The sequence below is a fragment of the Orcinus orca genome, chromosome 16 (genome assembly GCF_937001465.1).
Source record: "Orcinus orca chromosome 16, mOrcOrc1.1, whole genome shotgun sequence".
NCBI classification, from domain to species: Eukaryota; Metazoa; Chordata; class Mammalia; order Artiodactyla; family Delphinidae; genus Orcinus; species Orcinus orca.
This window is the reverse complement of record NC_064574.1, coordinates 28,137,757-28,164,330: the sequence shown is the minus strand read 5'-3', so window position 1 is coordinate 28,164,330 and position 26,574 is coordinate 28,137,757. Positions and strand designations below refer to the sequence as shown.

Sequence of the window (26,574 nt, the reverse complement as noted above, 5' to 3'; positions counted from 1 at the left end):
TGTACCTGCACAACGCTACTTTGTATATACTTTAGGGAGTTAATGGACCTCTGATCCCATTGATAAACTCCATTTTGAAATAATTTGTATGGTCCAAATAACAGTTTCCCCTTTTTATTATTTTTAATACAGTAACACTTGCATGACTTATTTGTCACAGTATTCTTTTTTTTAATTGAAGTGTAGTTGATTTACAACGCTGTGCCAATCTCTGCTGTACAGCAAAGTGACTCAGTTATACACATACATACATTATTTTTCAGATATTCTTTTCCATTATGGTTTATCCCAGGAGATTGGATATAGTTGCCTGTGCTATACAGTAGGACCTTGTTGTTTATCCATTCTAAGTGAATAGGTTGTGTCTACCAACCCCAAATTCCCAGTCCATTCCTCTCCCTCTCCCCCCTGGCAACCACAAGTCTGATCTCTATGTCTGTGAGTCTGTTTCTGTTTTGTAGGTAGGTTCATTTGCACCATATTTTAGATGCCACATATAAGTGATAACATATGGTATTTGTCTTTCCTCTCTCTGACTTACTGCACTTACTATGATAACTGCACTCTAGTTGCATCCATGTTGCTGCAAATGGCATTATTTTGTCATTTTTTTATGGCTGAGTAGTATTTCATTGTATATATGTACCACATCTTCTTTATTCATTCATCTGTCAGTGGACATTTAGGTTGTTTTCATGTTTTGGCTATTGTGAATCGTGCTGCTGTGAACATAGGGATGCATGTATCTTTTTGAATTATAATTTTGTCTCGGTATATGCCCAGGAGTGGGACTGCTAGATCATTCTATTTTTAGTTTTCTGAGGAACCTTCATACTGTTCTCCATAGTGGGTGTACCACCTTACATTCCTACCAACAGTGTAGGAGGGTTCCCTTTTCTCCACACCCTCTCTAGCATTTGTTATTTGTAGACTTTTTAACGATGGCCATTCTGACTGATGTGAGATGGTACCTCATTGTAGTTTTGATTTACATTTCTCTAATAGTGATTTTGAGCATCTTTTCATGTGCCTCCTGGCCATCTGTATGTCATCTTTGGAGAAATGTCTGTTAAGGTCTTCTGCCCATTTTTCGGTTGTTTTTTGTTATTGAGTTATATGAGCTGTTTGTATATTTTAGAAATTAAGCCCTTGTCGGTTGCATCATTTGCAGATATTTTCTCCTAGACTGTAAGGTGTCTTTTCATTGTTGTTGTTTGTTTGTTTGTTTATGGTTTCCTTTGCTGTGTAAAAGCTTGTAAGTTTGATTAGATCCCATTTGTTTATTTTTGTTTTTATTTCTGTTGCCTTAGGAGACTGACCTAAGAAAACATTGGTATGACTTATGTCAGAGGGTTTTGCCCATGCTCTCTTCTAGGAGTTTTATGGTGTCATGTCTTAGTCTTTAAGCCATTTTGAGTTTATTTTTGTGTATGGTGTGAGGGTGTGTTCTAACTTCAGTGGTTTACATTGCAGCTGTCCAACTTTCCCAGCACCACTTGCTGAAGGGACTGTCTTTTTCCCATTTTATATTCTTGCCTCCTTTGTCAAAGATTAATTGACTGTAGGTCTGTGGATTTATTTCTGGGCTCTCTGTTCTCTTCCACTGATCTGTGTGTCTGTTTTTATACCGATAGGACACTGTTTTGATTACTGTAGCTTTGTAGTATTGTCTGAGGTCTGGGAGAGTTATACCTCCTACTTTGTTTTTGTTCCTCAGGTGTCACAGTATTCTTTCAACAAATATTTCTGAACGGTATTCTATGTCAGCTTCTGTGGTAGATTCCTCAGGATACAAAGGCACTATTCTCTACTTTTGGAGCTTTGTTTAGCTAGGGCAACAGATGTGTAAACAGTACAGTGACACTGCTAGATGGAAAAGGTAAGCAAAGTGTGCTGTTGGAGTACAGAGGAGGGGTCTTGGTCATTAGAAATTTTCTGTAAATCTGTGGTTAGGTCTGTATTTCTTAATTGGCAAAAAACATACTGCAAAGTACTCCAAGGTGTTTTTTGTTAAGTTCTAACTGGACTAGTAATGAAAACTAAATCAAGGAGCAAATGGTGTTAAGTTGAGAGTTTAAACCGGCTTTTGCTGTTGCATCTGATAATGCTGAATGTCTTCTTTGCCCATATTTTTCCCCAGTTACCTTTTTAAAATATATCACTTTTAATTTACTTATATATTTATAAATTTATATATTTAGTATAGAGCAGGGATTGCTAACTGAAATACCTGCAGCAGTCGAGCCAGTAAGATAAATGTATAGAGTTGTCCAGGTTTACCTGTGGCATCTTCCAGTAGGTTGGTTTTAGAGCCCATTGTTGGATAATCACCGTTAGCAGATCCAAGTGATTTTGTCAGTGCAGGAATGCAGAATCATTGTTACCAGAAAGACAGATCTTTCTCCTTCCTTCTTAAGAGAAACTGAAGGTTGATTTGTTTTTTAATGTTGGCAACCAAGTCACACTTAGAAATATTTATTATGAAAATCTTTAACAAATAATTGAACTTAATATCTGATTCACTTTTTAAAAACACTGTGGAAAACTTGCACAAGAATGTTCATAGCAGCATTATTCATAATGGCCATAAAGTGGAAACAAATGTCCATCAACTGATGAATGGATGAACAAAATGTGGTATATCCTTACAGTGGATTCAACCATAAAAAGGAATGAACTACTGTAAAGCTACGTCATGGATGAACCTTGAAAACATGCTAAATGAAAGAAGCCAGATACACAAGGATACATATTGTGTGATTCTGTTTTTATGAAGTGTCCAGGATAGGCAAATCTATAGAGACAGAAAGCAGATTAGTGGTTCTTAAGAGGTGAGGGGGTATTAGGAGTGACTGCTATGGGATATTCATTTTCTTTGGAGGTGAAGGTAATGTTCTGGAATCATATGGTAGTGATGGTTGCATGCTACAAACATACTAAAAACCACTGAATTGTACACTTTAAAATGATGGATGTGATGTTGTGTGGATTTTATCTGTTTTAAAAATTGGAAGAAAAAATACTGTGTGAGCCAAATAGGACATATATGTTTGCTATAAAGCAGAACGAATAGGCTGTGAATCTAGACAGAATATTTTAAAATCACCACCTCATTGTGACACTGTAAAAATTGCTCAGATTCACCTTATGTAAAATGGGAAAGGTATTACCTAGGTCTTAGACTTGTTAGGTTTAAAAGTGATAAATATAAATCCCAAGGAGTAGTATAGGCATAGGCGTTCACATTTCTTTAGAATTGGAAGCTGGAAAATGTTTGCTGCCCTCTGTTCCAGCCTATTTGTTGTTGGCAAGTCTAGGACAACCCACCCTATTAATTATTGTTTATTGATCACCTGCAGGGAGTATCTCCTGGGTAACCTATCTCCATGATAGTAAAGGAGGGAGAGGGAGAGGATATTACACCTTATATTCTGCAGTTTCCTCACTGTAATCAGATAGGTTAAATGACAGATCCAAGGTCATATTTGGTCCTAGTGGCTCCAGTGTTCCTGTTCTTTTAAATGCAAGGTTCACATTTTTCAGTTATAGAGTACTGAACTGTTTCTGTAGCTCTATCAAGGATTGTACGGCACTGTGTTCATCACCTGGGTAAAATGCATGGCCTCATAAAACTTGTGGTTCCAAAGAAACATCTCTCACACATACTGACTGGCTTCACATCTCATTGGGAAGTGATAGTATGACTGTTATGTGATAAAATTTACATGCAAGACCAAAGAGCATCTTTAAAATTGGCTGCACATCAAATATCCATTATACCTGTACAGCCAAACTGCTTTTCTCAGTTCTGAACAGGAGCAGGTCCGTATGCAAGGAAATTTGATTTTTGCCAAAATATTGTCTATTACTGTCTTAATATAAGTTCATCAAACATTTATGGAATATATCAACATGCTTAGGCACTGTGATAAACACAGGGTATATACCAAGAGAAATAAACCATGGTTCAGGTCCTTGAATTGATAGTTTAATGACTGAGAAGTATGTAAACAAAACACATGTGATAATGTAATGATTATATAGGGGTGCTTTGGCACCATAGAGGAAGTATTTTGGTTCATTTTGGAGAGTTGTGGAAGGCTTCATTGTGGACGTAAAAGTTGCTGATTCTTGAAGGGTGAGTAGGATTTCCCCTAGCAAGCTGTATTGTGGAGGGCATAAAGTATAATGGCACAGAAAAGGCGGAGGGAGCATGTTCAGTACTCATTTGCTTAACATTTTTAAAAGTTTTAAACTTTTTACAAAGTGTTATGGAAATACTAAGCTGTGCAGTAGGAAGACATTAGGATAGAATGGAGGTTGAAAACTGATAGCCAGTTACAATACTGATTGAAATGGAAATGGCTAAATATTCAGGATTTTCATTTCCTCTTGTATCAGTTTTCCTAAGTCTTTTTCCTCTAAGTATTTCAGATATGTTCTTCATGTTATCCTATGTTTTAGGATACAGCATATGATAGGATTTTCCCCTTTTTTTAATTTTATTTTTTAAATCGGTATACAGTAAAATTGATTCCTTTTTGTGTGTACAGTTCTATAAATTTTGACACACAGAGAGTCAAGTAACCACCATCACAACAAGGGGACAGAACAGTTATTATCACCTCCCTCATATTACCCAGCCTCCCACCCCTATTCTCTGGCAAATTTTGTTCTATTCTGTTCTGTTCTCAGTTACTATAGTTTTATCTTTTCACAAATGTTATATAAATGGAATCAAGCAATATATAATATTTTGAAACTGGGTTCTTTCACTCAGTATTGCTTTTGAGATTCATCAGAGCTGTGTGTATCAGTGGTTAGTTCCTTTTCATTGTTGAGTAGAATTCCATTGTATGGATGGACCACAGTTTGCTTATCCATTTAAGATTCTTTGGTGATTATGAACAAAGCTGCTGTAAATCTACATGTATAGGCTTTTATGAACATAGTGAGTGGGGCTTCTGGGTTACGTGAAAATCTTTAACTTCCTAAGAAATTGCCAAACTGTTTCCAGAAGGGCTTTGTTATACTATTTTGCATTCCTACTAGCAATGTAAGATCTCTCTAGTACCTAGTATTGTTCACATTTAACTTTTAATTTGAAATAATTTCAGATTTACAGAAGAGCTGCAAAGATAGAATCCTCATATACCCTTCACCCAGCTTCCCCTAATGTTAACGTATCACATAACCATGACACTTTATTAAAACTTAGAAATTAACACTGATACAGTACTATTAACTAAACTGTGGACTTTATTTGGATTTTACCAGTTATGTCCTTTTTCTGTTCCAGGATCCAGTCCAAGATACCAAATTACATTTAGTTGTTTTGTCTCCTCTAGTCTGTGACAGTTTCTCAGTCTTTCCTTGATTTTCAAAACTTTGACAGTTTTGGAGAAGACTGGTGAGATTTGTAGAATGTCCTTCAATTTAGGTTCTAATCTTTTTCTAATCTCTAATCATGATTAGATTATGGTTATGGCTTTTTGAGAATGCCACAGAGGTGATGTGCTCTTCTCATTACGTATTTAGGGTATATGATATTAACATAACCTATCTTTAGTGATGTTTAGATAGTGTCTACCAGGTTTCTGCACTGTAGAGTTGCTATTTCTCCCTTTCCATACTTATTCATTGGAAGGGCTTTTCTAAGTCCAACCCACCTTCAAGAGAAGGAACATTAAGCTCCACCTCCTCGAGGGAGGCATACCAAATAATTTGTGGACATATGTTAAAACCATCATAGTAGTTAGTGAGTATCCTGGAGGAGATACTTAGAGGCTATGCAAATATCCTGTTCTCTTAAAAATTTTACTGACCAATTTTAGCATCAGTCAGTGGATCTTGCCTGTGGCAATTACTGTGCTGATCTAATGGTAATTTTCTATTTCTTTTTTTCTTTCTACATGTGTAAGTTGAATTCTTGTGTAAGGAAGATTTTTTTAATTTATTATATCATTTATTTATATAGTGTGGACTCATGGATGTTTATTTTATTCTTTGGGGTTACTATCTAATACTGTCATTATATTTTATTCAAATTGTTCAAGCTTTTGCACTTGGAACTCTTTCAGGTTGGCTCCCATGTCCCTTTGACTACAAGATTTGCCAGGCTGTCTTATATTTTCCCTGCCTCGATCCTAGAATCAGCCATTTCTCTAAAGAGCCCTCCTTCCTTTTATTGGATAAAGGTATTGAGAAACCAATGTTTGGACACTAGTTATTCTTGTTGCTACTCACTGACACTACTTCTAGGTGCTCTTAGTGGACAGAGCTAGGAATTTGCATCCAGAAATGTCTGCTGTTCGTGGTGCACAGTTCTATGGGTTCTAACAATACTTAGAGTAATAAATCCACCTTGCAGTATTAAACAGAACAGTTGTATTTCCATGTGTCAATCACTCATGTTCTGTCTTCATAGTTCTGCCTTTTTCAGTATGTCATATAAATGGAAACACACAATATCTAGCTTTTTGGATCTGGCTCCTTAACAAAATATATTTAAGATTCATCCATGTTGTTGTACAAATCAATAGTTTGTTTCCCATTGTATGATTATACCACCATTTATTTATCCATTCACCTGTTGGACATCTTGGTTGTTTCCATTTTTTTGCGATTATGAATAAAGCTGCTGTCAACATTTGCATACAGGTTTTTGTGTGAACATAGATTTTCAGTTCACTTGAGTAAATCCCTAGGAGTGGGAATGCTGAGTTACATGGTGTTTATTTAGCTTTATAATCAGTGGACAAATTTTTCCAAGATTGCCATACCATGTTGCGTTTTCATCAAGAATGAATTAGTTTCTGTTGCTCCGAATTAGTTTCTGTTACATCCTCACCAGCTTTTGGTGTCGTCAATTTTTTTTAAGCCACTTTAATAACCCTGTAGTGGATCTCATTTTAATTTGATCTTTTGTGAAGTGTCTGTTCAGATCTTTTGCTGGTTTTTTGTTTGTTTGTTTGTTTGTTTGGCGGTACGTGGGCCTCTCACTGTTGTGGCTTCTCCCGTTGCGGAGCACAGGCTCAGCGGCCATGGCTCACGGGCGTAGCCGCTCCGCGGCATGTGGGATCTTCCCGGACCGGGGCACAAACCCGTGTCCCCTGCATCAGCAGGCGGACTCTCAACCACTGTGCCACCAGGGAAGCCCCCTTTTGCTTGTTTTTTAATTGGAGTGTTTTCTTATTGTTGAGTTCTTTGTATTTCATACATGCAAGTCCTTTATCAGGTATGTGATTTGCAAATATATTCTATCTGTGGCATTTTTTTCATTCTGTTCACAGTGTCTTTTACAGAGCAGAAATGTTTTAGTGTTGATGAGGTCCAATTTTTCAGGTTTTACTTTTATGGATTGTGCTTTTGGTGTCATGTAAAGAACTCTGCCTAATCTCAAATCACAAGATTTTCTTATAAAGGTTTGATCATTTTACATTTAGATCCACAATCCATTATGAGTTGTTTTTTTAATAAGGTGTGAGGTTTAGATTGAAGGTCGTGATTTTGTATATGGATGTCCAAGTTTCCCAAGACTATTTACAGAAAAGATTATCCTTTCTTCTTTGAACTGCTTTTCCACCTTTGTCAAAAATCATTTGGCCATATTTGTGTGGGTCTATTTCTATACCTCATTCTGCTCTATTGATTTATGTTTTATCCCTTTGCTAATGACACAGTTTTAAAAACTGTAAGCTTTGCAATAAATAACTTAAAATTAGATCATATGATTCCTTTAGCTTTATTTTTCTTTTTCAAGACTGGTTTGGTTATTCTGGTTCATTTGGATTTCTTTTTTAATCCAGTCTGACAGTCTTTTGTCTTTTACCAGAATGATTTATTTCATTTATATTTAATATAATTAGTCATATTTGTGTAACTTTTTCTCTGTTTCTTGTGTTCTGGGTTTTTTTCTTCTTTTTTCTTACCTTTTTTTGGATTCTTCTTATTCCATTCCCCCCCACCGCCAATCTTTCTAGTTTGGAAATACATGGTATTTTTGTTCTATCAGTAAGATACCATCGTAAATATTGTAACTTGGAGCCATAACTTATCAAAGATGTTTTTTTGAACTTTTCCATAAATTTTGCTCTTCATTTTCTCTTTCAAGTCAAACCTTCCAAATGGGGTTATTGTTCCTTATTTTCTTTCTTTAGAGATATTTACTGGATGTAGTTTTTTTTTTTTTTTTTGTGGTACGCAGGCCTCTCGCTGTTGTGGCCTCTCCCATTGCGAAGTACAGGCTCCGGACGCGCAGGCTCAGCGGCCATGGCTCACGGGCCCAACCACTGCATGGCATGTGGGATCCTCCCGGACCGGGGCACGAACCCGCGTCGCCTGAATCAGCAGGCGGACTCTCAACCACTGCGCCACCAGGGAAGCCCGTGGATGTAGAATTTTAATGTGGCGGGTTTTTCCCTCAGCACACTATAGGTATTAAACTGTCTTGGCTTCATTGTTGCTTTTGGAGAAAACTGTTCTAATGTTGCTTCTTTGAATGCAGTCTGTCTTCTCTGCTTGCTTTTCAAATTTCTCTTTATCTTCAGTTTTTCTTCTGTTTTATTGCATGATTAGTTGTGATTTCTTTTTATTGATCTTGTTTGGTATTTGTTGGCTTCTGGAATGTGATTGTGTCTAATTGCTTCTGGGACTTTCTCAACTTAACCTCTTCAACTATTGCCTCTGCCCTGTCCCATTTTCTCCTTTTCTTCTAGTTCCAATTAAAAGTATATCAGACCACTTCACAGTATTATTCTTCTCTTATTTTTTCATAGTTTTGACCTTTCTGCTACACTGTGGATAATTTCTAGCCTGTTTTCCAGTTCCTTAGTTTTCTCTTCATCCTTTTGAATCTACTTTTTTTTTTTTTTTTTTTTTTGGCCCCACCACACAGCTTGTGGGATCTTAGTTCCCTGACCAGGGTTTGAACCAGCGCCCTCCACATCAAGAGCATGGAGTCCTAACCGCTGGACCACCAGAGAGTTCCCTGAATCTACTGTTAAATCAGTCCATTTCAGTTACTTATTTCTGAAAGTTCTGTTTTGTTCTTCCATGTTTTGAAATCTGCTGTTACTTTTTAAGTATCCTGTTCCCTGCAGATATTCTGAAACTTATTTCTGTAAGCATAGTCAACATAGTTGTTAAGTCTCTGTGGGTTTTTTTCTGTTGTCTGTTCTTTTTCTGCCAGTCTAACTATTGGAGTCTTCAACACCTAGTTGTCTTTGATTACAAGTTGGATATTGTATGTGAAAAATTATTTGTAGGATTCATTTGAAGCCCACAGCAAGCTTGTTCATGTCAGGTATCTGTGGACATTACTGGTCCAGGGACCACCTTAAAACAAGCTTCAGATCAGACATTCCCTCTATAGGGCTATAATTCTTCCCTGGATCTTCTACTCCCTTTTCACTCCCACCCTAAGATTGTAACTCTCAAGTCTCAGCTTATTACGATGAGGGCCTCGTCTTTATCCTCCCTCCCTCTCTTCTTTCTTACCTTCAATTTATTTATTATGAGGAGGGACTCCTCACCTTGTGAGAGCCCTGGGCTTTGGTTTCTGTCAGAACAAAATTCTAATTTTCAGGGATCAACAAAGACGCTTTGGGCTTCCTTGCTTGCTTACCTCTCTGGGCTCTCATTTTAAGAATGTAAGAGAGAGGTGTGTGTGTGTGTGTGTGTGTGTGTGTGTGTGTGTGTGTGTGTGTGTGTGTGTGTGTGTGTGTGTGTGTAATCCATTCTCTTTGGTTCTCACTAGGAGTGTGTGTGTGTGTGTGTGTGTGTGTGTGTGTGTGTGTGTGTGTGTAATCCATTCTCTTTGGTTCTCACTAGGAGAGTTGACCTAAATAACCTAGCCTGCCATTACTGAAGACAGGAAAGTTACCTGCAGAAATCTTAACTTTGAAAACTGAGAAGCAGTCACACTTTCAGGGATTGTCTACAAACTCTAGGTACTTGTCCTTTCTAGGCATTTTGCTTTGTGACCTCTGCAGTAGAACTGATTTGTTAGAGGAGTGGAGAAAGGAAGAGAATGAGATCTAAAGTGCAGTGGTTGTGAATTAATCATTGTTTCGGGGGAGAGGGCCACATATAGTAACAGTTGAGTAGAATGCACTAGTGTTTTCCACCGTAGATATTAAAAGGTTGTTGATCTGATGTGCTTCTTATAGAGGATAACAGGGTGTGCCAGCTTTTGGTCATTTGGGGATACAAAGTTATAGGTCTTTAAAATTCCTAACTTAAAGAATTGTGCTTTACAATTTGTTGTATTGGTGTTTCTCGTCTGAATAATTCCTGTGCACCCTTCAAAACTGAGCGTAGATGTTATTTCTTCCCTAACTGCCTTTCCCCAAACATTGAAGTACTCCATAAATATTTATTGAATGGATGATAATGGGTTGGTGGGTGACTTAAGTTCCCTTCAGTTCCTGCAGAGCACCCTGACTTAATTCTTTCAAGCACTGATCAGAGATTTTAATAGTCTGTTTTCTTTGTTGGAGGGCAGAATTACTTTCTCTTTATTCTCCAGGGCCTAGAGAAAGTATCCCTTCCTGGCAATCAAGCATGTTTCCTGGTACATAACAAGTATTAGATAAATGCTTAATGAATGAACATTCTGCTCTTGATTTTGAAAGGAGGAGATAATTGGAAATTAAGGGCAACTATGGACATTTGAAACAAGTAATTCAGATAGTATTAACTACTTATGCTTTTTTTGTGTTCATTTGACCTTCTAAACAGTGTCACTTTGAAAGGGGAAAGGACAAGTTTGTATGACTAAATGTTTGTCTTTGCTTCTACCACAAGGCAAAAACATATACATAGTTTGTTCCACAAATCCTCTTACCAGTTTTTGCTGCCTTATTGCTAAGAAGAGTTCATTCTCTGCTGCAGTGCTTCAAAGGTGTTTTTCCTCATACAACTGCTTTTCCTCTAAACAAGTGGTCCTAAATCACGCAGTCAGTGCAATATAAGCACATTCCGCATTCTTTACTGTAGAACTCTTTGTCCTGCCTGGACGAGTATGAGCTCTTGTTCATTAACTATGGTTGATCTAGGGATGGGAGGGGGAACTTTTTTTTTTCTTAAGATGGAGACCCTAATAAATATTAGGGTTAAAAGACATAATAAAACTGTTTCACAATTTGAAAATATTTTAAATTTAGAGTTCCAGAATAATCTTTTCTAGTTCTAATACTAGGAAATTGATCTATAAAACTACATTAGTACAAATGACTGATTAGACTTGTGCATTTTCTGATATTGGTCCATTCACTAAGCCTCTGATTTTCTTTTTTAGTTGCCAGATTGAAAAACAGAAATCACATGGAGTAGAAGAGATTAGAGGGAGAGACTGACTGAAGAGGACAAAAGGAGTTTTTATTGAAATTAATTAGTTCTGTTACATTTATGTCAATAAACTTATTACTTTCACAGTACATATTTTAGCCTGATGATTTAGTGAAGTTTTCTTTTCCTTGCATTTTATTAAAGTATAGGTCAAGCAGAGCCATGTATTAATAATTGGCTTTGGTTGTGGTCTGACTTTAGTAGGGAAAATTTTGTTGACAAGATAATTTTTCATAGTTGATTAATTGGCTTTTATTAGGCTAAGCATTGAGCAAACAAAACTTAGCCATGACTTCAGAGTCAGTCTGAGGGCTTTTAAAATAGAATTAGTGATCTGAAATTATTAGCCATGAAAGTTACATCTCCTTTTATGCAATACATGAGGACAGTAGGAACTAAGTAAGGTCATTTAAAATGGAAATTAGGGCTTCTCTGGTGGCGAAGTGGTTGAGAGTCCGCCTGCCGATGCAGGGGACACGGGTTCGTGCCCCGGTCCGGAAAGATCCCACATGCCGTGGAGCAGCTGGGCCCGTGAGCCATGGCCGCTGAGCCTGTGCGTCCGGAGCCTGTGCTCCGCAACGGGAGAGGCCCGCGTGCCGCAAATAAATAAATAAATAAATGGTAATACTTTTTCTGTAAGTTATATTTTTTTAAGGTATACTTCTATTGTGAATGGTAGATAGGAGAATTGACCTTCAGGATACTCAGGACTCAAGCACTTTTCCCAACTTTCAGATAAGCCATTATAAAAATTGCTGAACTAGAGTTTCTTCAGTATTCTTTTAATTCTAATTGTTGTGGGAGAAAAATACCAATCTTAACTGTGGCCCTGTTATTTAATAGAAGAAGCTATATTGGTGGGGCGGGGAGTGAAGAGAAAATTACTCAAGAACTCTTGAGTTAGTCTTTTAGTTTTCCTAGCTATGTACCAGATGACCTGAAGTGTTTAGGGGTACTCTACCTTTTGGAGGCAACTTCATTTTTATTTCATTTTTTTGAAAATAAACCAACATTGATTTGATTGATAAATAATATTTACTGGACATCATACAAAATGCAGACACTTCAGCTGGGTACTGTAAAATCAAAAGATTAATTAGATAATGGATCTTGACTTCAAGGAGCTAAGGGTCTAATAAGGAAATTAAGGTATGATGTAGAAAGTGATAAGTTCAGTTCGATAGGAATGAAAAGACATGAACCTTAAGGGCCAGCCATTTTGGCTTTGAATCCCAGCTCCATCTCTACTGGATATTCTTGCTAAAGCTACTGAATTTACTTTGGCTGTTTTCTTATCTGTAGATTAGGAAAAGAAATGCCTGCCACATAGAATTCTGGAGGAGAGGTGTGGGGGGCAGGTATTTAAAGCTGAAAAACTCTTTTAGCTCCAGACTTGTAATACCTGATTGCCGATTCAGTACCCTTTTTAATATGTCAAAGAGCCATTTTAACCTTATGTTCAAAACCTGACTTGTGAGCTCTTCCAGAATGTTTTCTGTCTCCATGAATGGCATCAACAGTCTCTCTAGCCAGAAATCTAAAAGTCACTTCCACTCCTTACCCCATCATCCAGTCCACCCAGAGCTATTGATTTTACACCATAAATTTTGTTCCTCATATTAGTTCACTTATCTCCATTGCTACCACCATAGGTCAGGCCTTTATTATCTGTCTTACATAGGCTACTGTTGATAGCTTTCTGTTTCCCTGAAAATATTCTCTCTTGCCTATCTCACACCCAGCCAGAGTAAACTTGTTCAAAATGTACATATGGGTCACTTTTCTGCTTAAAATTCTTCAATGAATTTCCATTATCCTTAATCTGCAGATAAAATCTTAAAGGCACATTGGTCTCACTGTTCTGCCTTGCTCATTATTGTATTCCCAAAGCCTAGCATAATACTTTTTCATAGTAGATGCTCATATATTTAAGGGATGAACAAAGGAAGGAATGTCTGAAAGAACCAAATCTGTGGTTGAGAGATTTAGGCTTGTCCCTGTATTTCCTTCCTATTAGGCTGCATGTGAATATACATACACATTTACAGCAGTACAAGTGAAGTAGTATTTCTGAATAGAATAATGTTTATCTTCTTTTTTCTATCTTTTTTTTTTTTTGCGGTACGCGGGCCTCTCACTGTTGTGGCCTCTCCCGTTGCAGAGCACAGGCTCCTGACGCGCAGGCTCAGCGGCCATGGCTCACGGGCCCAGCCGCTCCGCGGCATGTGGGATCTTCCCGGACCGGGCACGAACCTGTGTCCCCTGCATCGGCAGGCGGACTCTCAACCACTGCGCCACCAGGGAAGCCCTCTTTTTTCTATCTTTTCACATCCCCTCTTTACCCCATTCCATCACCCTCCCTCATCCCTCCCTGCACCATTTTATTTATCTGAAGTTGCTAAGCTATAGTTTAAGAACACACACCCCACCATCCCCCACCCCTGTTTTCTTCTCCCCGCATAATTAATGAAAGCCAACTATTTGGAATTCATGTGAATGACTCTCTTACTCTAAGCAGATTATTTGGTATGCATGACAGTAAAGTGAAGCACCTCTTTGGGTTACTGCAAAAATAGCTTGTTGTCCTCCCAGTGGAGAATCAAATTCACCAGTTCATAAATTAGGTCCCAGTTGATGAGGCACAAAGCTGCAAGGGCCAGTCAAACAAGTACTTGAGAATCTCAGAGTTTCATCAGTGAATAGCCTTGCTCTACGCTTCTCAGAGAATGCCAAGGCCTTATGAGAGCAGAAGACTGGGTCATAAGAGTGTGATTGATACATGGGCTAATAAATGGGAGTTGGGGAATATTTTCCGTGTGAGTCAGATGATTTCCACAGAGAAATGAGGTCTCATTTTGTAATGGCATGTCCACCCATGAGTTGGCCCTCAGAGGCTGGGAGTTAACCACAGCTCCTATAATTTCTGTACTTTGAAGAAAACTAGGAGAGAAGACCACAGCCTTTTAAGGTTAGGCTTCTGCTTATTAGTTTTCACTAAGGAGCAATGGCATAGTAATCATTTAATAATAATTTACATGTGTTCGGTGTTTTTGAGCCCTTTCTGGAAGATCATCTCGCTTGAGCTTCCCTTCAGTCTGCAAGTGCAATTAGGCAGGTTTTATAAGTGATGAATCAAAGCTGGAAGAACCCCAGTAGAGGTCCTGTAGCCAAATAGGGATTTGAACCCAGGACTCCACTGCTTGCTTCATCACATTGCATATTGCATCTAATCCCATTTATGCAATTTGTGCTGATTTTACAAACTTCTTAAGTTCATTGGGGAAGAGCTTTGAGACCCAGGGTGTCTTACAGAATATCAACAGAAAGAATAAAATACCTATAAAGGAATATAGAGACTGAAGAGAAAGATACTGTTTCAGAGAAGAAGGTAAGAATTTAAGAGTTTAGTATCATTAAAATTCATAAATTCCTGGGACAGTATTTCTGCTGGTTTAATGCTGTTGTCTATACAATTTTGGCTGTTTGCGCACATACACACACCTTTACCCGTCTCGCTAGTGTCTTTTGCTGTTGTTAGTGCAGTGATAATAGTCACCAAAAAAGCCAGCAATCCTAAAGCAGAAATGACCTTGTTTCTTTGGGAAGAAGAAAAGTTACAATAAAAGTGTCTGCTTTCTGGTTTTTTGCTTGTTTGGGTGTGTGTGTGTGTTTATAATTAATCGATATTAGGTAAAGATACATTAGGTTATTATCACCCAGGTGGTTTTATAAAACCAAAGAAATAAATATTTGGAAATAATTTTAAAGACAGTTTTGGTCCACTTTTTAGTAAGTATCTGAATTATTTTATTGTGTTCTGGCCATTTAAGTTGTATACATATGGGACCCCAGAGTTGAACAGAGGCAAGTTATAGGGGCTTTTATGAATTGGAGAATTCGTAGGTAGACAAATGGATCTTTTGATCTCATATATTGCTGGGGAGGGAGGTGGGAGTATCATTGTTTGTCACACTTTTGGAGGATAGCATTAACCCCCATCCTAGTCTTTCTTGCTCTTCCTCTAAAAGCTTTAAGCTGCTGAAATTGTGGGCATAAGGAGACATCTCTTCTGGCTTACTTTTTGGTGTAGTAGCTAAGCTCCAGCTTAAATACAACATTGGAAAGAACATGTAGATGGTTGTGAGTCTCATAGAGGTCTCAAATAGGCACAGTTCTAAACACTTTACGCTTATTAGTTCATTGAATCCTCACCACAAACCTGAGAGGTGAATACAGTTATCTCTATTTTGTAGTCTGGTTAAATGTCGTCAGCTCCTGCTAGCTGTGTGTCCTTTGGCAAGTTACTTAACCTTTCTTTACTTCATTTTCCTCATCTGTAAAATGGGGGTAATGGTAACTGTCCTTACCAGTTCCTTGTGTGGTAAGGGTTATGAAATAATTCACATAAAGCACGTAGTGAATGCTTGTAGATGTTAGCTGTTGTTATCTAACTAGTTTATGATTACATGGCAAAAAAGATTATCGTCACAAGAATCAGAAGTTTGGTTTCCCGTCCTTAACTCTCCTGTTAAGTAGCTATGTGATTATAGGTAAATTTTCCTCTTTCTGGGCCTCAGTTTTCTTATACCCATTTTTTTAAAACTTTCTACTTGAAAGTAACTTCAAATTTATAAGAGACAGAAATAAAAATAGTACAGATATGACACCAAAAGCACAGACAAGACAAAATAGACAAATTAGAGTTCATCAAAATTTAAAAGTTTAGTGCATCAGCGGACACCACCAACAGAATAAAAAGGCAACCCACAGAATGGCAGAAAGTATTTGCAAATAACATCTGATAAGGCATTAGTATCCAGAATATATAAGGAACTTCTGCAACTCAACAAGCAAAAGAAAAGAAAATTAAAAAATAAAGGACTTGAATAGTCATCTCTCCAAAGAAGATAAATAAATGGCCAGTAAACACCTGAAAAAGTGCTTAGCATCACTAATCATTAGAGAAGTACCAGTCAAAACCACAGTGAGATACCACTTTATATCCATTAAGATCGCTGCTATTAAAAAAAAAATTACATAAATGCTGGAGAGGATGTGGAGAAATTGGAACCTTTGTGTATTGCTGATGGGAATATAAAATGATGCAGCCACTGTGGAAAAGAGTGTGCTGGTTCCTCAAAAAATTAAAGATAGAATTACCATATGATCCACAATTCCACCCAAAAGAATTGAAAGGAGGAACTCCAGAAGATATTTGTACAGCAGTGTTCATAGCAGCGTTATTCACAATAGCCTAAAGGTGGAAACAACCCAGGTGTCTATTGATGAATGAATGGATAGACAAAATGTGGTATATACATGCAATGGAGATATTCAGCCTTAAAGAGGGAGGAACTTCCGGCATATACTACAAACATGGATGAACCTTGAAGACATGCTAAATGAAATGAGCCAAGTGTAAAAGGACAAATATTCTACAATTACACTTACATGAGGTACCTAGAGTAGTCAAACTCAGAGACGAAAAATAAAATGATGGTTATATAAGGAGCTGGGGGCGGAGGGAGTTGGTGTTTAATGGGTACAGAGTTTCAGTTTGGGATGATGAAAATTTTCTAGAGATGGAGGATGTGGTGATGGTTGTACTAGAATGTGAATATACTTAATCCTCTGAACTGTATGCTTAAACATTGTTAATTTTGGTAAATTTTATATTTATATTTTACCACAATTTTTAAAAATATATGTTTCAACAAAATTAAAATAGTACAAAGAAACATCTGTATCCCCATTGACCCAGATTTACTTACTGTTATATTTTACCCCATTTGCTTTACATGTGTGAGTGCATTCTTGTATACACCTAATCTAAATCCAGTTTTGTCATTTGATCTGATAGTATTTTTAATAGCATTTTCCCACGTCTAGTACAGGATACAGTCTAGAGTAGGACATTGTATTTAGTTGTAATGTCTCTTTAGCCTTCCTTTATCTTTTATAATATTGACATGTTTGAAGAGCACGGTGTATTACTCCCCACCCCTGAATTTTTTAATAGAAGCTTCCTCATTTTCTGTTTGTCTTTGCCTTGTAATTAGATTGAGATTACACAGTCTTGGCCAGAAAATGCATGGGTGATGTGTCTTCCTCAGGTTATAACATCTGGAGACTCAATATATTTTTTAAAAATATGATTGGCTTTGTCCTGTGATTTATGCATCAGACAGCATCCCATCAAACAAACAGAAGAAGGGTGTTCCCTCAATACATTTGTAACTAAATGCAGAGTAAAGGGAATCTACAAATGTTATAGGAATCTCAGAGAATGGAGATAAGGAGATTGGAGTAGGGGTGGGGTGGGGGTGGGGGGTGGGGGGGACATGATGAAGGAGACTTAGTTTACTGATTTGGTAGAAAGCACATTTCTAAAATTTTACCAGCTTTTCCTCAGTGTCAAATTCTGCATTAGTTCAGCCAATATATATTACTGTCTTCCACCAGTTTTTTTATTTACCTACTTTTTAATTAATTAATTAATTTTATTTATTTTTGGCTGCGTTGGGCCTTCGTTGCTGCGCTCGGGCTTTCTCTAGTTGCGGCGAGCAGGGGCTACTCTTTGTTGCGGTCCACAGGCTTTTCTCATTGTGGTGGCTTCTCTTGTTGCAGAGTACGGGCTCTAGGCATGCGGGCTTCAGTAGTTGTGGCTCGCGGGCTCTAGAGCGCAGGCTCAGTAGTTGTGGTGCACGGGCTTAGTTGCTCTGCGGCATGTGGGATCTTCCTGGACCAGGGCTCGAACCCGTGTCCCCTGCATTGGCAGGCGGATTCTTAACAACTACACCACCAGGGAAGCCCTCCACCAGTTTTTATTAAGCTTGCTCCTATATTAAATAAATCAGGAGGAAATTACTGGTTTCTTTTTCTTTTTAATGAAATCAAGTGTATCTTTCAAATGGTGATCACTGACCTACGTATTAGTATGTAAAGTTACCCAGATAATAAAATGACGTTGAACTTTGATGTATGAGAACAAGTCTTTATTCTCTTCCTGGTTTCATCAAATATTAGTCAGGCTAAGGTTTGTACTCTGGACTTTGCCACCATTCTAGAGTGTTTTAGCACCCTTACTTGAGCTGTAGAAAGCTGTTGAAAGGAAAGTGCTGTTCTTGCTAATACTTTTTTTTTGGCTGCATTGGGTCTTCGTTGCTGCACGCAGGCTTTTTCTACTTGCGGCGAGCCAGGGCTACTCTTCATTGCGGTGCACGGACTTCTCATTGCGGTGGCTTCTCTTGTTGCGGAACATGGGCTCTAGGTACGCGGGCTTCAAAAGTTGTGGCTCGCGGGCTCTAGAGCGCAGGCTCAGTAGTTGTGGCGCACGGGCTTAGTTGCTCTGAGGCACGTGGGATCTTCCTGGACCAGGCCTCAAACCCATGTCCCCTGCATTGGCAGGCGTATTCTTAACCACTGTGCCACTAGGGAATCCCTTGCTAATACTTTTTGTAGAATGTATAAATAGTAGTAATGCTGATGGGTTTATCCACAATGCCATTCTTCCCTTTCAGGCTATCTTTTAAAGAGCATCCAAACTTTAGATGAAGAGGTAACAGGCTACTTTGTAGAATAGGATTAGGGCCAGTATACGTTTAAGTATATTTCTTGAGATTTGGGTGTTTTGTTTTAATTTTTCCCCATGTTTCAGGAAACACTGTGATTGGCACAGTTGGGATATATTCATCGGTTAACAGGTAGGAGAGCCAGAGGTATGTTTGAGGCCATTACTCAGGATGATTTTTTTTCTTCCTATATGCTTTTTAAAAATGGTTCCTTGGCCTTTGTGTGTTTTGTTTCTGCAGTTTGAAGAAAACAGTTCTGAAACGAGGTCTTACCCCCAGCTGCCTCTCAATACAGTGATTGCCATCTCTGCAAACGTCAAGTCCAGCTTTGTCCGCCAACCTGTCTGACATGTCGGGACCCGTGCCAAGCAGGGCCAGAGTTTACACAGATGTTAATACACACAGACCCCGAGAGTACTGGGATTACGAGTCACATGTGGTGGAATGGGGGTAATAATTTCCGTTTACTTCACTGTACTCACCCAAAGGGCTGACTCTTGTGGATTTGTTGAGTAATTTACAACAGGAAACTTCCCTGACTGTACAGTTATAAACCTCAAGATTGAACGCAATTTTTGTTTTCTTCTACAGTAGAGAAACAGGGTATTGGCTTTGGTCAATTAACAGTTCTGATGGCTTTACCATTTTAAAAACATTTCGGTCTCTTATTCTTTTCTCCGATGTATATATTCTGTATGGTAACAAAGAGTTATCTATTAGCTTGCTCAGCTAAGGGCTTTGCAGTTAGGTGAGAATTAATACTTGAGAGACTTTGAAAACACCAGGCTCTTACATAAAGTATTTTTGAGGTCAGAGAATGTTTTCCCATGATGATACTGAAGGATAAAACAGTTCTCCAGAAAGGTGTCCTCTTTCTGATGAGAAGCAAAATTAAACCCTTAAAACATTTGCCCTTATCATGAGGCTAGCCATGTGTAACGTGGAATTCAGCCCAAATTCCATCCTGAACAGTTGCAGTCTGCCTGAACAGCTGTGTTTGCCCTCCTAATTTTCTGTGCAGTCTCATTTGGATGTTTGCATTTCTTGTCCCAACATAGTATGTATTTAATTGATCAGGTCGTACCTTTTGTGATAAAATTATTTTGATATTCAAATGCAAAAGATAGCAATTTGAAAACTTGGTAAAGCTGCAGCTCCCATACACTATATTTTATATCTGTCCACATGTGATTTTCATAGCATGTAAATGGTCTTCAAAATTTATCATAGCGTGTGTTTTAATGCTGATTGGGCCATGATTCTTAACGGTAAGTACATTATCTCTGCACAAGGAGGCACAGTGTGCTTCAAAGATACCATCAAGAACCATGGTACAGTGCCAATAAATGTTACCATTATTGATAATCTAACAATTTTCCTCTTACATCACATGCTTTGGACTCTAGGAATACCTGAGTTTTACTGCAGAAATTTCAACTCTCTTCAAATTAAGTGCTTTGAGCTTAGTTCTGCTTAAATGGCACCAAACAACCCTTTGAGTTTTTGGCGTGGTGCTATTTGCTTGCTTGCATTTGTTTTCTGTGCCCTCCCACAGGAAAAGAGCTCAACCAGAACTAAGAGCTTCCTTCCCTAGACCTGCCATGATTATTACATTGTCCATTGTCCTTAGTACCTTTTACCTTCTCTGTTCATTCACTTTCCTTTTTTTTTTTTTTTTTGCTTGAGGAAAATGAATGGCTGATTTTTTACATTTTTTACACTGAATTTTCAGTGCCTCCAGCAGGAGTAAATAGCATTTAGACCTTATTGAAAAGACTCATTCTTTAGAGCAAATTCCTCTAAGTTGTAAGCAGAGGCAGGGAGAAAAATGTTAGCATTTCCCTTATTCTTTTTCACTTCTGATGTTGCTTAGTAGTCTTGGAATATGGATAAAAGTAGGGGAAGGGACACCTAGCTGTGGTTCATGATCTGTAGTGTGGTTTGCAAACTTCATTACGTGGACTGTCCTCAGAGCTTTGGAGGGCAAGTTGGAGGTCAAACCTATATGTTTGAAAGCCACTTGCCTGCAAAAAGACCCATTAAAAATTGGCTGCTCCCAAGGTGCGGCTGAATTGAAATATTCTTGTATTGACTTCCTGTAAGATGCCAACACTGAGCCAGGCACTGAGGGACAGGAATATATATAAATTATTTTCCAAGGGAAAGCTGTCTGTTGTTGGAGACAAACATACATAACAAACCCCAATACAAGCTGTCTACATGTGGTATGTCAATAGAGATGTGAACAACTTGGGATTTGAAAGAATAACTGAAAGTCTTAAATTTTTTAATGCTAGGATTTGGAACACACATTTTAAATTGGCCAAATTTTTTAAAAATACAAAGAAGCCAGTTTGGGAATTATTTGAAATACGTTTTATTTCTTTTACTCTACTGGCTATAGTTTTGTAAGTTGAATTAGTGCTTGATAATTTGAACTTTTAAAATCATTGTGACTGACTTTTTGTTCCCAGAAATCAAGATGACTACCAGCTGGTTAGAAAATTAGGCCGGGGTAAATACAGTGAAGTATTTGAAGCCATCAACATCACAAATAATGAAAAAGTTGTTGTTAAAATTCTCAAGGTAAGTACAAGAAGAGAGATTATAACTTCACAGGTTTTTGGAGTTTAGAAATTTTTTTTAAGGTAGCGCTTGAAAGGGTTTTTGGAGTGCTTTAACACCTTGATTTTATTGCTCCTTTGAAGTCGATAGAAGAGATTATCTTCATTTGACAGATCAGGAAACTGAAGCAAGAGAAGTGTTTGACTCAAATCGTACAGCTAGATTGTGGCAGAGGGAGGGAGTAAAGATTCAGTCTTCTCTGTCCTAGATCTTGCCTAACGCTGATTTCCTATTTCTTACATTTTTAGTTCTAATCCATGCTTTTGTTTTCAATGAGTTGTTAGCTCTACTGTGTAAAGATGAGGAGCCACAAATGCAGACTTTTAGGGGACAGGTGGATCACATTAATGCAGCTAGTCTGATTTAAGTGCCCATGATTAGAAGATGTGAGTGATGGGTACCGTGGCATGTGCTCCAGCTCCAGCTGATGATTGCCCAGCAGTAGTGCAAGTCTAATGTTTTTTGGTACTGTTTCGCAAAAAGAAGCTAGACATTTCTATTTGTATACTAATTCCCCTGGCTTTTAAATGTTGGCTCGAGTGTTTTAAAACACCGTACAGGCCAGATTTGGCCAATGGGCTACCTGTATGCAAATTGTGATTTAGTTATAACTGTACTGTACACTGCCATATACCAGGAACTTAGCATACAGTTCCTTGCCACAGGAACTTTTCCATATTTGACACGAGAAGCAGAGGGACCCAGACTTTCTCAATTTATAACACCCATATTGCTTCAGTGACTCTCATGGTACCCCTAAGCCAAAAGAAATACAGTTTTGTTTATTAAGTAGTTAAGTCCAGATAACTAAAAAAAGTATTTATGTTTCAACTGGTAGCCGTTTAAAAAATTATACACATAAGTTGAAAGAGAAAAGTAATTTTGTTTTATTCTTATATAACCATAATTAATTACTATTGGGATATGTATGCCTATTAGTCACTGCGCAGCTTCTCCAATGTTGGAATCAGATTGGACGCCAGCAGCCTCATTTCCTGTTCCACGTTGATTTTTGCACAATACTTGCTTTTTGTCACAGCAATTGCTGAAAACCCAGTTTCACAAAAATATGCCATTGAAGAGAATGTAGTGCGATCTAATATTGAAACTGAGCTACCTCAGGCTGGTAGTGTACTCAGTGACTGACAGACAGCAAGTATTAATTGGCGTTTTCCTTCAAAAATTAAAAATCCCACAGAACACCTGTTTCGGCATACCTTTCGGGAACCAGAGTTTAAGTATTTATATCTTATCTTGTGTAGAAAGAGAACTAGGCTGGAAATCGGGACGTTTGGATTCTAATCCAAACTCTAAAAGTAATTAGCCATGGTAGTCCTTTTAATTATTTAAGACATATTGGTTCATCTGTGAAAATGAGAGTTACCAGGATCGAATACAAAATTGTATATAGATACATACTTTGGAAACGGAAGTTCTGCGTAATTGTAAGATGATATTCCTTTGGAAAAGTATATGATAGACTGAGGTGATATATTATTTAGAGTCATCTGAAAGGCATAAATAGTGAGTCTTACAGTTCAGAAGAGAGTAGTGATGGTTAGGCAAAGCTCCCTGGAACTGTTTTCAGGGCCCGAGTGGGAGAAGGATTTGGATTGGTGTGCATGGGAGCATGGAAGGGAAGCATAATCTAGAATGCACAAGATTAAGAAAAGAGGAAGAAATAAGTGAGAGAAATGTTTCGTGTGGAAGCTGTCATGTGATCATACATGGGAAGTAAACTTGGAAAAGGAGATTAAATTAATGATGGCCTGGGAAAAGATAACATCTCCATTTCCTTCCAGCCTTGAAAACTGTGATTTTTATCTCATCTAGGTTGTTGGGAGCCATTGATGGTCTTGAATGATGGGTGGTTTGGAAAGATTTTTTTCCTAGCTCAGTCTTTTCCTAACTGTACTGTATATGTTACTGTAACTGTGTAGCTAGATGGTATAATTATAAAGTTCACTCATAACTATATTTAAGTTTTTTAATTTCCCCCATTTATTAGACAAAATTTGCATTGATCACATTAAATTAGGATTTAAGTGACCTGCCTGGTCTGTCTAGCTTTTGTAAGCTAGACAAAAGCTAGCTTTTTTTTGGTAAGCTAGACAAAAGCTAGCTTGTAAGCTTTTATAGATTTTAAGAGTTCTGTAGAATAAAATTTTTGTAAACCAGTAGCTTTTTGCCATCAACCAGCAGTTGGGATATAGTGATTCAGTAGAAAACAGGAGAGAGATTGATGGATTCGTTCCTGGAGAGTAGAAACATCTCCTAGACACTCCAGCAGATCAGAAAGATCCGGTAGTCAAAGCAAATAGAAAACTTGTGATCAGCTTGTTTCCTAGCCAGTGTAGTGAGTTCTAATAGAAGCAAGGCTGAGGCCATGGATTGAATTAAATGTGGAATTCACTACTAGTAAAACAGCTTCCATTTATTTATTTACTTTTAATATGTTTTTTAATTTTTTTTTGGCCACGCCTCATGGCTTGCGGGATCTTAATTCCCCGACCAGGGATGGAACCCGGGCCCTCGGCAGTGAAAGCTCGGAGTCCTAACCACTGGACCGCCAGGGAATTCCCAGCTTCCATTTATTGACTGTCTACTTTGCATTGGGCCCTTTTGTAGCTGTAGTATTTACATCACAATTCTGCAAGGCAAGTGTGAAGTTCAGAAACACTTAAGTGCTTTTCCCAAAGCTACACAGCTACAAAGCCAGGGTTTGAGGACAGTCTTTCCAAAATGTGCTTGCTTCCTGCTGTACCATGTGCTTAGGACTCAAGAAAAGGTTAAAAGAGTCTACAGTATTGTTTGGTAGTTCCTAGATCTGGATTATCAACCCAAGAAGTGTCTCAAAATAGATCTCCAGCTCTGTTCTCAAGATTCTGATTCAGCAGATCTATACAGTTTGTATATTAAAAAACCCAGGTTGATAATCAAAGTTTAGTAACCAGTAGTCTTGTTAATGAAGAGATGATATATACTTACAACAGTTTCTAAGAAGCATATGCAGTGTGTCAGTAGTCTGAGGTGATCAGCACCAATGGGAAAGATTGCCTGGTCCAGTGTGGCAGACACAGGTCACACGTGGTTATTGAGCATTTGAAATATGGCTGGTCCAAACTGAGATATGCTGTAAGCATAAAATACAGCAGATTTCAAAGGCCTAGTACAAAAAAATATATATATAAAATTGCTCATTAGTAATTTTTTATATTGATTTACATGTTGAAATGATAACATTTTGGTTATATTTTTGTTAACTAAAATGTATTATTAAAATTAATTTTGTCTGTTTCTTTATATTTTTTAAACGAGGGTACTAGAACATTTAAAATACACCTGTGGGGAATTCCCTGGCGGTCCAGTGGTTAGGACTCGGCACTTTCACTGCCACAGCCTAGGTTCAGTCCCTGGTGTGGGAACTAAGATCCCACAAGCCGTGAGGCGCGGCCAAAAAAATAAAAAATAAAATACACATGTGGCTTGCATTGTATTTCTTTTGGACCAGCACTGTTTTAGACTGTTTAGAAAGAAGGTTTTGTAGAGGAGGTGCATTTGGACCAAAGCCCTTCTCAAGAAAAACAAGAAAGATTTCTATACCAGAGCAGATGTGGAAATGATGGGTGAAGATAAAGGAATGTGGAGGATATATTGGTTATAAGCCTAGACAGATATTGTGTATTATGTCTCAGCCATATTCTGAGGTCTTTTCAGGTACCTCATTTGATTCTTGCAATAATATTCTGAGATAAGTACTCTTGTTGATCGTTTTACCCATAATGAAAGGTTTAGAGAGGTTCTATAACTTGCCCATAGACACACAGCTAGCAGGCAATGAAAGAAGGATTCACATTAGGCACACATTTGACCCAAAAGGTTATACTGCACAAAGGTGGTGTGGTCGGGCTTCCCTTGTGGCGCAGTGGTTGAGAGTCCGCCTGCCGATGCAGGGGATCCGGGTTCGTGCTCCGGTGCGGGAGGATCCCACATGCCGCGGAGCGGCTGGCCCCGTGAGCCATGGCCGCTGAGCCTGCGCATCTGGAGCCTGTGCTCCGCAACGGGAGAGGCCACAGCAGTGAGAGGCCCGCGTACAGCGAAGGAAAAAAAAAAAAAAAAAGATGGTGTGGCCATCTTTGCTGTGGTCCTGATCTCCTTCATTTCTGTAGGGTGTTTTTAAGACTTAGAGGAAGGAATGGAAAGAGCCCCATGTTTCATGCTAATTAATAAAAAGATTTTTCTAGATATATCTTAGTATTACCATTTACATTCCTAGTTTGTATAGTTTTTAAAAGTTAACACATTAGGACTGATGATTGGAATTAAATGGTAATTCTGCAGAATTTTGGTCTTTGGAGTGGAAATCTTTTTTTCTTTCAATTCAGTATTTGCTAAGTACCTGCAAAATACCTGGCACAGGCCTAGGAGAAGGGGGATTCAGAGATAAATCTGACACATTTCCTTCCTTCAAGGAGCTCATAAGTAAGCCATTCATGTATTACATTACCTGTTGGAATATCCTGAAATAATTTTTTTTAATGATGTACTTTTACCTTTTCAGCCAGTAAAGAAGAAGAAAATCAAGCGTGAAATAAAGATTTTGGAGAATTTGCGAGGCGGTCCCAACATCATCACACTGGCAGACATTGTAAAAGACCCTGTGGTGAGTGTAATAGGTGCTAGTAAGGCCCACCAGAGCTGAGGTGGTGTTTGACCCTGAGCACAACTGGCCTCTGTTTGTTCCTCCCTCTGCCATTAAGTCCTGCTTTAAAAGTGCTTAATCAGTTATACCACTTAACTAGCTTGGGTCTTTCTTTCAAAGAGATCTCCACCCACAGACTATTTCTTATTCTTCTAGGCTAAGAGACTGATAGCACTGGAAACTGAAATGTGTTAATCCATTTTGCAAACTCAGGTCCGATGCCGATGGGCGATGGGCGCATTGTTGGGCTGCCTAGAGCCTGGTGAGACTTCAGCTCCATGTCTTCTGTTTGAAATCCGTCCCCAATATGACCTAAGTGTGGTGATG

The 26,574-nt window shown here is 38.2% G+C and overlaps 2 protein-coding genes across 2 annotated transcripts in view; one reads left to right on the top strand and one right to left on the bottom strand.

The window, feature by feature from the left end:
- Positions 1–26,574, bottom strand: part of BCL2L1 (BCL2 like 1) — an 871,182-nt gene that overhangs the window by 202,373 nt on the left and 642,235 nt on the right. The gene's annotated exons all lie outside the window — the stretch shown is intronic.
- Positions 1–26,574, top strand: part of CSNK2A1 (casein kinase 2 alpha 1) — a 56,247-nt gene that overhangs the window by 11,196 nt on the left and 18,477 nt on the right. Inside the window, 3 exon segments of the mRNA XM_004272673.4 lie at positions 19,161–19,370; positions 21,395–21,506; positions 26,107–26,208. Of these exon segments, the coding sequence (XP_004272721.2) occupies positions 19,270–19,370; positions 21,395–21,506; positions 26,107–26,208 (315 nt within the window). The 5' untranslated portion in view covers positions 19,161–19,269.